The following is a 15,107-nucleotide window of genomic DNA, read 5'->3' on the forward strand; positions in this document are numbered from 1 at the left end:
ACACTAGATCCAGATTTTTTTGCATGTGTTTTTAGTAGTTTGCCCTTTAATTTTTTTCTTAAAGAAAGAAAAATCTTCATTCAAATTACTTCTTCAATTATGTTTCCTATGCAGTGTGGTTACAGAAACCCTTGACTGTGTTTGATGTGTTACCTTCCGTCTCCTCTCTCCGGTTTGTTCCAGGCCCCCCGACTTCCAGCTGCTGAAGGAAGGACAAAGGTTCGTTCGCATCAGCTTGGCCGTTCTGAGTGGCCAGGTGGCGTGAGCTCCTGGACTTCCTGTGCTGCCGTGGCACAAAGAACGCGTGATGTGTTCAGCGTCTTCTTTTGTGAGGGAAAGACGATTTGTTTGATCTGTCTGATTTATTACCCAGCTGTCCCCCTGAGGACGTCTAATTGAACCTGTTGAAACAGACACAAACACAGCTTCCATCTCAGATACGGTCCCTTTGTTGGTGAGGTGGTGCACATTGTATTTGAGAAAGGCTTTTGTGGCCTTACAGGATTTTAACATATTAATGTGTTGCTTAGTTATTTGAAGGAATATCTAGAGCTTCAGTATAAACGTGGGTTGTGTGTTTGTTTTTCCTAACCCCACCGCAAAGCTCGTAGTGTGGTGTGCTCAACAGCAGCCATCGCTCAGAACAGATCCCCCCAGCTCTCAGTTAAACGTCCCTGGTTCTCAGTCACAGGTATTCAGCGCAGAGAAGAGACTCTTGTTTATCGGCAGACACCTTTATGGTTTTAACCTAGTGTAAGGTGGACACCGTAAAACCTCAAGAGAAATAACAAGACATAAACTACCAGTTTTATTCTAACTTTTTTTTGATTTGTTTCATTTTTTTGGTATTTATGTGTTTGCCTAGGAAGGTCAGGAGAGGGCATTGAAGTTCTGGGCAGTTGTGAGCCACCTGTGGGTCCTGGGTCTCGAACCCAGGTCCAGCACGAGTGGTCTTAACTGCTGAGGCATCTTCTTAGCCGGTGGTCTTGTTTCCTGCAGTTACGCTTGCTTTCTTCTCACCCAGCTGTCCTTGCCTCCCTCCTCTCCCCACACTGTGCCCGAGCTTCTCCCCCACGCGTGCTCACCCACAGGAGAGCCCCGACGTGTGTGTGAGCACAGCCTCTCGCACACTCTTGTTTGGCCCCACGTGGACTGCAGGGCTCCTGTTTGTCTTCACTCCTTCTGAACATCCTAAGCCTATTTCAGTTGAATCTGAAAAGTGAAAGATAGAATCTTTCGTTGAATAATGTTGATGTACCAACTTCATTTTCTGTTTTGACCTTTGTGTTTTTTATTCTGTGGAACTTTCTGTATAAGGGTCAGCTAGAGCTAGAAAATACTCTGTTTTTTTCAAGCAAAAATCAAAATCATTGAACAGGATAGTGTCCTTAAAATGTTATAGTGTTTGTTTGCTGCACTGCTTTTAAGAATTGTAAAATAGGGCTGGGTGGTGGTGGTGCATGCCTTTAATCTCAGCACAGAGGGAGGCAGAGGCAGGCGGATCTCTGTGATTCAAGGTCAGCCTGGAACCCCATCTTGAAAAACAAACAAAAGAATTGTAAAAATGGTTAGCAACAGACAAAGGAAACCTGGAAAAGAATTGTATCAAACATGTATTAGGTTTGGAGAAATTACAGCCTTCTGGAGTTTATGTGAGAGAGTATAAGTAAGGCTATGTCTAAGGGATGGAAATTCCAGACTGTCACTGGGAATGCTTGTCTTCCCGTTGTAACTGGTTTTGCTTGTCTTTCCCTGTATAGTGGCCGCTCTGGAGAAGTCGTCCAGTTCCTCAGTGATGCCGTCACACCAGCAGACATTGATGGTCCTGGTGCCCGTGAGGCCCAGAGTGAAGCCACAGCTCCCAGCGCTTGGTGTGATCACACTACAGACGATGAGCAAGACTTCGTCTCTTCGCTTCTCCCCGGACACGGACCAAGGGCAGCCGACAGGAGGCCACAGCCGCACAGGGAGAGCAGCATAAGGAAGAAGAAAGCTGGTCAGAAAGTGACCTCCAGACACAGAGAGCAGACGGTGGCCGATGTCACTGAGCGGCTGGGTAACTGCAGATTGGATGGTCAGGAGAAAATGGCTGCCTGTGAGCTTCCTTCCAAGAGAGAAAATACGCAGACTTCCTCGCCTGACTCTTCAGCGGCTTCCGACAGCAGACACAGTGTGTCAGAAGTCACTCTGGTAGGGATAAGCAAGAAGAGTGCTGAGCATTTCAGGGTCAAATTTGCCAAGTCTAACCAAGGGTCTGGGCCAGCCTCTGGCCCAGGGCAGGGTCCTGAGGTCGCAAAGGCAAGCTTACTTCGAGTTCTGAAGGACACCTTGACTGAGTGGAAGACAGAAGAAACGTTGAAGTTTTTGTATGGCCCAGATCTTGCCTCCGTGTGCCCGAAACTGCCTTCAGCCCCCATAGCCGATGAAGAACTCGATGAAGATGACTTAAGTTGTGACCCAGCTAGTTGTGGTCCTGCCGTGAGCCAACCCCAGAACAACTTAGACGAGACACTACCCTTTAGAGGCTCAGACACGGCCACGAAGCCACTGCCAAGTTACGAGAACTTGAAAAAAGAAACGGAAATGCTGAATCTGAGGGTCAGGGAGTTCTACAGAGGACACTATGTTTTAAATGAGGAAACTACCAAGTCGCAGGACCCAGGAGAGGTATGTCTTCTGATGGATATTTGTAGGCTGCTCATATTCGGAGAACTCAGCAAAGCAAATCTGGGCGCAAGGCTCATGCTCTTTGCCGTAGGGTAGATTGATGAGATAGTAAGCTGCTCTCTGAGGTACTGTTCGGTTAGCATGTCCGTGTGAAATGTTACAGACATGACTGGGGAGCTGGCTCATGGGAGAAGGTGCTCGCTCCCCAAGCCTCAGGAGCTGAGTTCAGACCCTGGCACTCATGACTCTAGGCACAGTGGTGTGCATCTGCTACCCACTGCCAGGCAAGCGAAGGGACGGAGGCAGGGGGGCTCCAGGTGCCCTGTCACCAGTCTAGAAGAAACATCTCCACATTCAGTGAGAGGCTCTCTAGAAGCTAAGTTGGGAACCGTGATAGAGTAAGACATGCAGCATTGACCTCTGGCCTCCACGTGCCCGTGAGCGCACACACACAGGTGTATGAAACACACCTCGCAAACACACAGACGGAATGTCGCAGATGAGAATGCTGTGTAAAGGGACTCACTGGGAAGTAGTGGAAGAGTTCCACTTGGCCATCTGCTAGCTTCTTAAAACTCAGTTCTTTGTGTCTCTGCTCTGTAAATGGGACTTGGCATAGCTTCCGCTGGCATTTGTTCAGAGTGTGTGACATAGCAGCTGTGTACAAAGTCGTCATCCATGGAGGCTGAGTGTAGGGAGGACCTTGTCATGTTCCCATTGCGTAGGTGTGTTCACATGTGCTATGTGGGACGTCACAGAGCGTGGAGACAGGAGTAGATAACAGTCAGGTGTCAGTGATTTTGCCCTAAGATTGAAAACATGCTTGGAGATTTAGGGAGGGAAGGTAGAAATAGAATAATATAGAAATTTCTCAGATCTTTACAGACTTGTGTCAAACCCTTCCCTATACTTGCAATCACAGTATCAATACAAGACATCATCCAAAACTTACATTCAGCTCGGAGGAACTCTGTTTCCTCCAGAGACTGCATAGACGTTACCATTGCTGCAGTTTTGCACTGAGAAGCCTAACGAAGGAAAAACCAGTGTCCGAAGTCTGGCTCCTTTGCGGAACATTTTACAGCGTTTTCATTGGCATTCAGCAGCAAGTGTACAGATGGGTAATGTTTACAGTGAGCACCCCGTGACATCGCTGCCCAGACCAGGAAGTGCTTCCTTATGAGGAAACTAGATGCCATTAGTGTGCTCCCATCACTGCCTCTTCAGAATTGCTGTTCAATAAGAGATTGCTTTTGCCAGATTTGAACCCTCTCTATTCTTTGCTGTCCAGTTTGTTTCCTAGGATACTGTTTGGTTTGTTTTTATGTGTTTGTGCTGTTGTGTGTCCCTGTAGCTCATTCTTTCATTGCTAAGGAGTATGCCCATTGTATAAGTAGTGTAGTCCCTGCGTCCCCAGGGCTGTGTCCCATGAGCTGTGTGTGACCTTCCTGGGGGAAAAGAAATGTCTCTTCACCTTGAACAGGGACCAGCAATCCAAGGAAAGTCCATCCAGGTCCGGCTTTGTAAGACCGAGCATGCTAAGATCACTGAGAGGCTGGGCAGCCTCGGCTACATCGAAAGTCCGTCCACACTGGGTGATTACTGCGGCTGCTCCTGGCGCTAGCACCAAGGCCCCATGCCGCTAGGAGGCCAGAGGGAATAGTGGCTGGAATCTCTGGTATAGGCCTCCTAGGAGGGAATGTCAGAGGCCCAGCGGCCCTGACGCTAGCCCCGCCATGCACTTCATGATGGACACTGGTTATGAAGTCACCGGGAAGCACTTGTCTGCTGTCCACTGTCCGGCGAGTGCTTCCCGGTGGTGCGTTGCTCAGTTCTGGGGCGTCCATTGGCTCTTTGTATAGTTCGAGTTGTCTGCTAGAATTTTCAGCTGTCATTTTCCCTTGAAGATGATAACTTTATATAGCTTATACATCTCTTAACAGTAATATAATTTCACTATCTGAATCCCTGAGAGTTTGGCTTCAATGGGCTAATGCTCCTGGTTTTTATTATATTGTCTTATATTATTAGATATCAAACATTGTATATTAAAATATTGCAAAATGAGCTTAGTGATACATGCCTGTAATCTCAGTGTTTGGAAGGCTAAGGCAAGAGGATCATGAGTTGAGCCAATCTGATGCACACAGAACCTGACCTGAGATAGAGGATATTGTTATCCTCTAGGATGGATCTGTTTGATTCTCATGAGATTTCTTCAGCCCCACATCACCATCACCTGATCGGGAGTTGAGCGACTTGGTGACGGCAACAGCCCTTAGGACCCAGTCTTTCCCCTCTTCTGCCTTACTCCTAGAGTGTGCGCCTTCCACGTCTTGACCTCCATTTGGAGAGTATTACCCATAACCCTCCTTGTTTGGCATCCCTGATCTGTCATTTCTGTTAGAAAAACTCTGTCCAGGTGTTTGTTAGAGAAAACAAATCACCTGTTCCAGGGTCAGTCTGTGCACTCTCCTGAGCTGCCCTCTCCAGGGGCTCAACCCCAATTCTTCACTACCTCGCTAGTTCTGCGATGCATTCAAACAGACACTAAGTGGGTTTACTTCTCCTTGTTTTTCTTTTCAACTTTCTCATTCCTAGTTCATTTGAATGACCTTCTCTGAAAACACGACTTTCCCACAAGTTCTAGCGATTGTTGATGTTAATCCTTAAATGTACATTTATTATGTACATTTTTTATTATTTAGCATTTTACAGAGGAGACAAGAGGGTGGATGGGCCAGGCTGGTTCATCAACCTGACAGTGGCTCGGCTGATGCTCAGGTTTAGATGTTTTAATTCTTGTCTGTTTCTATAGTAGAGGGGTCAACGTTTATGCTTAATGTTACTGCTCTACTCATAGAAAGAAAACAATACCTGGTTATTTTTCTGTTTGTTTTGTTTAAGAATGGGTTTCAGCGTGATACCAGCTTCCCACTGATTGATTCAAGCTCCCAGAGCCAGATTAGAAGACGGATTGTTCTTGAAAAATTGAGCAAAGTGTAAGTATGGATGTGTCATTCTGGCTTGGAAAGAGATTTAAATTAACTGAATGTTTTCATGAGTTTATAATTTTTTTAAAGATGATGTGAAATTTCCATTTTAAGATTGTATCTTTCCAGATATTTTTTGGTACTAAATTCTTTTTGTAGATGACACAGGACTGTCATAAAGAGTTTGGAAATTGAGACTGTAGAGTAGAAAGATAAAATACCCCACTCCTTCCTAAGCCAGCAAAGAGTGAGAGCTGTTGAAGCCAGCCTAGGAACCTCAGCTCCGTGGTGAGCAGTCAGTAGCTATGCATTGCCCCAGCCCTGTTGCGCGCTGCCCCAGCCCCTCCGCCGCGCGCTGCCCCAGCCCCTCCACTGCCCACTGCCCTAACCCCTCTGCCGCGCGCTGCCCCAGCTCCTCTGCTGTGCATTGCCCCAGCCCTGCTGCGCGCTGCCCCAGCCCCTCCGCTACCCGCTGCCCTAACCCCTCTGCCGCGCGCTGCCCCAGCCCCTCTGCTGTGCACTGCCCTAGCCCCTCCGCTGCGCATTGCCACAGCCTGGTTGCCCCAGCCCGTCCACGTATTCCTAGGCTCCCTTCACACTCAAGAACATGAGTTCAGTCAGTTCAACCTGCACTTTGGCTTGAAGCATCCTGTGAAGGAAAGGATTGTTCTTAAATTAGCCCAGTCACAGATAACACTTAAAAGCTGCTCTTGCTTTTGTTTTTTAAAACAAAAAAGTAACCAGACAGTGGTGACACCCTCATTTAATCCCAGCACTTGGGAGGCAGAGGCAGGTGGATCTCTTTGAGCTTGAGCCTAGCCTGGTCTAGAGTGAGTTCCAGGACAGGCTCCAAAAGCTACAGAGAAACCATGCACCAAAAAATATAAGTAAATAAATCAGTGAATCAGACAATCAATCAAAGAGTTTCCAGGTCTTTTTTCCAGAGGTAGAAGGTCCACCTTGGACTTTTAAACCTACATTTTCTTCTTGTAGCATGAAAACATGGCCTGTTTCAACCACTGTTTAAGGAGTTGTATACAGAGAAGTCTCACTTTTCTAGTATTTTGAAAAGAGGAAAAACATTTTCTGGAAGCGTATTTTTGAGCAGTATAAAACACTACTGGTAATATAAGGGAAGTACAGCTATCTTACTTTAAGGTAATATACCTCTAAGCTACACCTGAAATCCTTTATGATTAGTATTGGGAGCTTTAGTTGGCCGATTTGTTGGCTTGGTTCATGGTCTTTTGGAAGCAGTCTCACTATCTTTGGCCTGAAACTCACTATGTATAAACCAGGAAACCATCTAACTCACAGAGATCTGCTTATCTCTGTCCTGCCCCAAGTGCTGGGATTGAGGGAGTGCCGCCATGCCTGATGTGACAATCTAAAAATATTGACCACGAAGAAGAACTACTGTTAAGTTTACATTTTGAATAAATGTTTAAGTTAATACAGATTGAGTGTGTCCATATTAGGCTCTGCATGGATGTCTTATTCTGCCTCGTGTGTGTGTGTGTGTGTGTGTGTGTGTGTACAGAATCTGTGTCTGTGTTCATGTCCATGCAGGTTCATATATGAGAGCATGGAGGCCGGAAGCCAACCTTGAATATTATTGAACCATTAACCTTGTTTCTTGAGCCAGGATCTCAGTGGGACCTGTGGCTTACTGACCAGGCCACAGTAGCTGGGCGCTGAGCCCAAGGAGAGACCTGTCTCCTCCCAAGGTCCTCATGCATGTATGGGAAACATGTTACTTGCTGAGCCGTCTCCCCAGCCCTGTTGTTTTGTTTTTTAAAAAACTAATCTTTATTTTGTCCGTTTGTGAAGTAATTCATTATCTCACCACCTATCTGATACAATGCAAGACAGTATCAAACCTAGCTTTGGTTATGCGTGTTTTGAATGCTGGGATGGGTTATCATTTTAGATTCATAGGTAGAAGATGTGGATTTCCCTGGAAATAATTTTCTAGATGTTTTAGCAGAAGTGATTGATGGTTGAGCGTCGGGATATGTGAAAGAGGAGGCAGAAAGACTCTGAGAGGCAGAAGATTGGGAGAAGGGCTTTGAATGCCATTTTTCTGAGCTGACCTTCCTCTCCCTGTCGAAGCTGAGAACTGAACTCAGGGCTTGTGCGCAAGCGTTTGCCCAGTCCCCCCTTTCAACACCAGAAAGAGTGATGTTATTGTGGTTGTATATTTAAAAAAAAAAAAAAAAACCTTTATATTTAGAAACATGAGTGAAAATAAGGGTCCAATGACATAATGTCAAGAATTTGCCTTAAAGTACTGGGGTAGGGCAAGGGACAGAAAAATGAAGCAATCCTAACAGAATATTAAATGTTGGATCTGAGCCAGGGGTCCTGCACACCTGTGACCCTAGCACTTGGGAAGTGGAAGCAGCAGGATGAGGGGTTAAGGGCTGTCTTTAACTACATAGAAAGTTTGAGAGCAAGTGAGGCTACATCTCCATATGCTATATGTGATGTGTGTGTGTATGTGTGTGTGTGTGTGTTCCTTTGCTTTCCTGTTATAATAAAAAAACTCTAGAAGGAATTAAATATATTTTGTGTATAATAAGCATTGTGTACTTTTATTTTCAAATGTGTTATATGGTATATGCATTTTTCACCTAATATCATTTTACATTTTCAAAAACAATCTGCTATTTAAAAGGTGTTTTTTAAGGGGGTTACTAAATGTATCTATCATATAAATCACCTACTGATATGTTTATCTCCAAGTTTTCACTAAAATGTGTCTATAGCCATCTTCTCGTGTTTGTTAGAATAGTGTTTATGTGATTATTCAGAGGGTAATTAATGCTTTAGTAGTAAAACCGTGGAGCTAAAGGTGAGGACAGGTTGGTACAGGGGTGGTGTTCAGGCATCTATACTGGCCTGCCCTTGGGGTCCTTAGCTGCAACCAGAGTGGGTTTGCGTGTCAGGGCTTTGCACGTTTTAGCGCAGACACGCACGCAGCTGGAGTTAGGATAATGCTCCTTTGACATCTCACTGGTATGTAGCTTAACCCTTGCTTCTACCTGAGTGCTGCCAGTGGCCAGGAAACCCCAGAGGCAGGATTGCCCACCGAGATGTGTTCTACCTTTATATAATGTATAATTATTTGTTTTTTCGTTTCAGATTGCCTGGACTTTTGGGTCCTCTTCAGATTACAATGGGCGATATTTACTCGGAACTGAAAAGCCTTGTTCAGACTTTCAGGTTAGTGGGAATGTTGTAATTTTCCTTCTCTGTTATTTTAGCCATATTGGCTCTGGCACAGTCCATGGGGAGGCTAAGGCAGGAGGGTCTGTGCTTTGCCTTTGTGTGCCCACATCTGCCCCGGAGGAGCACTCGGTGCTGTTTTCTCCTCCTCTGGACGGTACTTGTGATTCCTGTTGAACACAGCTCCTTATTGGCTCAATCTTGACCAGTTTTTCTCTGGCTAGCTTGTTGTAAAGTAAACTACATTGAGGAGGAGGACTTACAGGATGGGGAGATGCTGCTGTCAGTAGAGTGCTGGCCTGGGAAGCACAGTGACCTGAGTTCACTGCTGTCTTAGTTACGGCTTCTATTGCTGGGAAGAGTCCCACAGGCAACTCTTATAAAGGAAAACATTTAATTGGGGCTGACTCACAGTTCAGAAGTTTAGTCCGTATTGTCATGGCGGTCAACATGGCGGCATTCAGACAGACTCGGTGCTGGAGAGGTAGTGAGATCTTGACCCGCAGGCAGCAGAAAGAGACCTCCTCCACAGTGACATACTTCCTTTAACAAGGCCACACCTCCTAATAGTGTCGTTCCCTGTGGTCCAAGCCTTCAAACACACTGATTATATGAAGGTCATTCCTATTCAAACCACAACAAGTCCCCAAAAGCCAAATTTTTTAAAAAACGAAAAAGCTAGCAAAGTTGTGTGTGTGAGTAATCTCTGCACCGAGGAGGTGGAGACAGGCCCTGTGGCTGCCGGCAGCCTGCCATGGTAGTTGGCAAGTTCTCGGCCAGAGGGAGACCCTGCCTTAGAGATGGCGGGTGACACCTGAAACACGAAACCCAGCTGTCTTCTGACCCCACACATACGCACACACACAAAAGGAAAGTTGTGTCTGGACACAAAGCAGCTCGCAGCAAATTTAGTGAAACCGTAAGTGTGCCCCAGATGAGCATCTCTGCGGTGAGCCTGTGGGTACACGAGGCAGGCTGATCCTCAGGGAGGCTCACCTGCGAGCACCCAATGAGGGTAGTGCGTGATTTACTGGATCGTGGGGAATGCTTGGAGCACTGAGAACTACAGAGAGGGAACAGAGATTTTCTCCGTGGAAAGAGGAGCAGTTGAGAGTTTCCCGGCTGATAAAAACATGTACATGAGGACAGTCTCCCTGGGATGTCCGTATGTGAATGTCTAAAAATAAACCTGAATAGTATGATTTTTCTAATTACTGATGGTTATGATTGTCGTTGTCTCAGAGACAATACAACTTAAAGATCATTGATCACAAAACTTCAGGGATGCGAGAATGGTCTTAAGATTGGCACAGACTTTTTGAATAAATGCTTTGTGAAAAAGAGGGTCCCAGCCAAATATCACAAAACTCAGGGGTGTTATTTATTTATTTATTTATTTATTGTATCCCTGTTCATGATGGAAACACACACTTTGCATTTTATGTCTCTACTAGAACCATACATCCAAGAGGGGAAACAGAACTGTGTAGGGGTGGTGAGTTTGGATACAAGTCCGTGGTGTGTGAATGCTGGGATTGAGGATTTGTTCTGGCCTCTCGGGGAGTGTTGTAGTAACAAACAGTCCTGCTGATTTGTAAGGATTTGCCCTGCATGTCCGTCAGGCAGTTCTGAGCAAACTGGTGATGTCACCTGAGAAGAGCTCTAGGAACACGTCCTCTCAGGGACCCTGTGGTGCGCACCCAGCGTGAATGAGGCACTGGGTTCCGACTCGAACACTACCAAACACCACTTTTCCCTCTGGTCTAAGGTTGGCATTTCAGTTAAATAATAAAGCCTTAGTCACACTGTGCTGTTGGACAGGCAACATTTCTTACTCCAGCGGGGCTACTGATGGTCATTCGGATTGTAGTTTTAAAGTAACTGTAGGGTCGCTCCGTAACTACTGTATATCCATGGAAACGTGGGTGTTTGGTGTTGGAAACCTTACTGCTGGTCTCTGGAAGCGGCACTGGTAATAATGTCTGGCTGATGTCAACCCATGAAGTAAGTCAGTTCTCATCACATGTCGGGCTTTACCAAGTTACCTAATCTTTGAAAGCGAGGGTGCTGCCGTTTCATGGTTACAGGTAAGAAGTAAAACAGCCTCTCCCAGCTCATAACCAGCCATTGGGTTTTGATCTCGAGCCTCTCGGCAGAGGGAAGGTCGTGGATCATAAAGGGCAGGGCCGACGGGTTTTACGGCAGTCTGTCCATGGTTCCGAAAAGAGCCCTTGTTTGCTTTAGGTCAGTGACCACAGTACTTGATTTTCTGTCTGGCCCTTTACTTCAGAATTAGACAGTGAAACTTGTTTTAGGGGCTGGGGGTGTAGCTCAGAGCTATAGCACCTATCTAGTGTTTTTAAAGCCATGGGTTCAATCCCCATGCCAAGAAATTAGCACCACGGGGTCGTCAGTGCCATATTGGGGCCCGCACTGTGGTGTCGGGGTCCGCACTGCTGGGTTGGGGTCCTCACCCTCTCTATTCTAACGTTCTACCGTATGTTGTGATATGTGTCTATTTTCCATAAACATGAATTGGTTCTCAGCAAATCTTAACAAAGGCAGAGGAACAAGGCAACTTAATTTAGTTGTGCTTGAGGGACTAATGCAGTGATGTCATACTGTGTCCGATTGATTCACTAGTTGGAGCTAGACTGAGCTCCCTAATGGAACTTAAGAGTCAGGCCAGGTCTGTTCTCAAGTGGTGTTTCCCTCCATTTGCCTTCGTTTTTTCTTTATTCACCTCTTCCTGTAGCTTAATTCTTCCCCAGGCAGATACTTTACTCAACAACCTGTCTATTCTGTGTTTAGGCCCTGAGCAGGCATTCAGATGCATAAGCCCGTGTGTTCCATCGTGGACTCAGAGTTTGCTAAGAGTAGATCCTTTACTGCTGTGCACACACAAACGTGAGGGAAGGACCACAGAGGTAGCTCTGCAAACTTGTGGGAGAGGGTGCTATCCCGGGAACCCTCATGAAGAACTGATATTAAAGCTGAGAAATAGATAGAAGTCTGCCTTGTAGACTGGGGCTGTGGTTCCATGGTAGAGTGTGGTTTCTAAGAACACACACAAAAAACCCCTTAAGTCATTTGACTTGTCTTAAAGCTTCCATTCCCTGAACTGGCAGCTTTCCTGGTATCCAGTCCAAGTCAGTCTGGTTTCCTCACACGCAGATCGAAGGAGCAGCTGGGGTATACTTGAGTGCTTCCAAAGGTATTTGGTTTAGACCAGTAAAGAGCCCAGCAGGATTACTAAGGATGATTTGTATGGAATCTACCATTAACTTCCTTACCCATCGAGCCTCGTTCTTCTGACACCTGAGCTAGCAGGACGAGAGACACATGGTTCTTCAGTCCTAGCGAACAGGCTGTGGGTATGCGGAGCCTTTGAATTGTCCATTTATTACAAACTTACCTTGTCACTTTCTCTCTCATCCCTGTTTTGCAACCAGATCCCTTCCAACTTCTTCTTCCCTTATTCACGTAAGACTTCAGAATCACCCCGGTTAGTGGGGTGGTGGTAAATGTGAAGCCGTGAAAGTGAAACCTGGCTGGTCCGGAGGCGGCTGTTGTCAGAAAAAGCAGTAGTGTACAATAGCTTTGTTTTTGCTTTCTCTGCTTTTACAGATGCTTGAAATTTAATAACATCTGTGAAAAACAAGCCCCAACCGTAAACATTATCTTGGTAGAATTCTGTAGAATTCTGCTTCCAAGACAAACTTGATGTCGAGTAAGTTATTTTTAATAGTCTTCCCTCTAAAGCCTGTGGGTCAGAGTCTGTAACTCTAAGTTTCCTCCCTGCCTTCAAGGAAATGTCAGGGGCTCCCAGGGAGAAAGTGCGACTCTGTAGTCTGAGTCCTTCTGTGAAGATGCCCTGTTGCTGGCAGTGGAGCATGGAGAGACCCTCTCAGTGAACACTGACAGTGGAAAAGGTGACGTAGTTACTGCGCCTTTCTCTTTGCGTGACCACCAGTGCTAGGAACCTGCAGAACGGTCATTCTGAAGCCTTTCACAGCTGTAAATGTGTGGCGTGGCCCTTGGAGACCAGTCCTCCGATTAGTTAGGGTTCTGCTCAGACGGTAGGATAGCTTAAAAGCCCCCTAGGTGATTCTGGCGTGCAGAGCTGAGAGCCTTTGGTGCATGAGCTGTGCACCACTCCACCTGCTCTGTGACCCGAGTTGGGCTGTGTCTGTCACAGCACAGAAAGGCTCCAACCGAGCTGGTCAAGATGCTTGTCTGAGCAGCTACGAATTAAAATCCTCTTCTATTCTGCCTTTAAAATCCTCTTTAAATTTTATTTGTGATGAATCAAGACTTTTTTCTAAACGTGTATAAATTTAAATTAACATGTGCTTAATACCCAGGGCCAGAAGAGGGCATTGGTTCCCTGGAACTGGAGTTACAGATGGTTGTAGATCAGCAAGTAGAACTTTCTGGTCTGCTAGTGTAATAGAAATACTGCGAGCTATTGGAATGAGAATGACCCACTGGCTCATATGTTAGAGTATTGGTCTCCAGTTGGGGGAACTGTTTAGGAAGAATTAGGAGGTGTGGCCTTGCTGGAGGAGGTGTGTCACTGGGGTGGGCTCAGGCTGTTCTCTGCTGACTCCCTCTCTCCCCACTTGGGGATCAGATGTCGCTCTCAGCTACTGCTCCAGTGCCGTGGGTGCCTGCTCGCTGCCATGGTGGCCATGGCCTCGCCCTCTGAACTTGTCAATAGGAAACATGGTAGTAGGAAAGTGACTAAGGCAGCTCTCACTGTGCTTCCCTGGTACCTAGGACAATGTTATAAATTACACACATGCTACATTTGCTTTTCCTGAATGACAGAGGAACTCATGAAATTGTAACTGTATGTTAACTGAGAGGTTTAACAACAAAAACCAGAATTTTAGGCCTGATGGTGCATGTCTTAATCCCAAGTACTCAGAGGCAGAGGGTAGCCTGCTAATCTATGTAAGCTCCAGGCTAGCTCAGGGCTGCATAGTGAGACCCATCCAAAGGAGTAGCTGTATCGCACTGTTCTCGCCATTTCAGCTCTTCATGGTTATGCGCTGAGCTGAGTTCCATGGTATTTCGTACAGGACGACAGTGAACAGAAAAGCCCATATCTCATGGACCGTCATCCTGCCTGAGGACCGTATGCGTGTCCTGGTGTAATGTATTAGTGTGTAGCCTAACACTCTTCTCAGTTTCCAGTATGTGAGAAAGTTTCCATCTTCGTTCATGGGAGGGGGGACAGCAGTAAGAGGCGCATCCGAGTAAGGTCAGGAGCTGTTACTGTATGAAATCATCCGACAGAACTCAGCAGGTAGAAGGACTTGCTGCGCAGGCCTCTGAACATGAGTCTGATCTCCAAAACCCACACAGAGCTGGAAAGAAGTGAACCAGCTCTAGGAAGTTGTACTCCGACCTCTATATGTGCACCGTGGCACACACTCAACACACACTAAAAAATAAAAAATTAAGAAACCTGGACATGGGGCTGGGTTGTTGGCTCAGTGTTAGGAGCACCCTCTGGAGGACCTGAGTTCAATTCTTAATGCCCATGTGGTGCCTCACAACTATCTGTAGCTCTGGTTCCTGGTGATCTGACGCCCCCTTCTTGCCTCTGTGGGCACTGCATGCTCATGGTGCACAGACACACCTGCAGGAAACACACCGCACATGCTTATAAAGTAAAATTAGAGGCGAAACCTGTGAACAAGAGAGACATCGTCACTGAACGTTTAGGATGCTGGTAAGCCTGGGGAAGTGAGCGCTGGCAAGAGGAGAAAAATCTGTGTGAAGAGCCGAGAAACTGGGGGTTGGGACTAGGAAAGCCTGCCCCTGCCAGAAGGGGAGGAATGTGTGTGTGTCATGTGTGCCAAGTAGATCAGAAGCAGAAACTGGAAGGCAGGGACAAGGTCCAGGCTAGAGCAGAAGGTTGGAGCCGTAGTTGTCTTGGTGCTGTAAGAGGGAGTGTCACCAGAAGCAAGAGTCTGCAGAGAAGAGCCCGGGGTACCCAGGGTTTGGAGGTTTGGGGTGATGCCAGGAGGGAAGGGGAAACTGAGCACAGGGATCGCTCTGCTCAGCTGTGTGGGAGCCCGCTGGTGGGTGAAGGGAGAGGGATCTGGTGGCCTTTTGTACAAAGGAAAGTTCTGTGGAGCTTTCTGTACCAGTTCTTCAAAGTTTGGTTCAGTTTGCTTTTGTTGTTTTTGAGACAAGGACTGTGTGTGT

The 15,107-nt window shown here is 46.5% G+C and overlaps 1 protein-coding gene across 1 annotated transcript in view; it reads left to right on the plus strand.

Annotated features, from left to right (window-relative positions):
- Rpap2 (RNA polymerase II associated protein 2) overlaps nt 1-15,107 on the plus strand; it is a 70,696-nt gene that overhangs the window by 18,651 nt on the left and 36,938 nt on the right. The window contains exons 7-10 of the mRNA XM_005359647.2: nt 184-219; nt 1,761-2,667; nt 5,575-5,669; nt 8,805-8,885. Coding sequence (XP_005359704.1) covers nt 184-219; nt 1,761-2,667; nt 5,575-5,669; nt 8,805-8,885 — 1,119 coding nt within the window. The remainder of the gene's footprint in view (nt 1-183; nt 220-1,760; nt 2,668-5,574; nt 5,670-8,804; nt 8,886-15,107) is intronic.

Source organism: Microtus ochrogaster, linkage group LG1 (genome assembly GCF_000317375.1).
Source record: "Microtus ochrogaster isolate Prairie Vole_2 linkage group LG1, MicOch1.0, whole genome shotgun sequence".
Lineage (NCBI taxonomy): Eukaryota > Metazoa > Chordata > Mammalia > Rodentia > Cricetidae > Microtus > Microtus ochrogaster.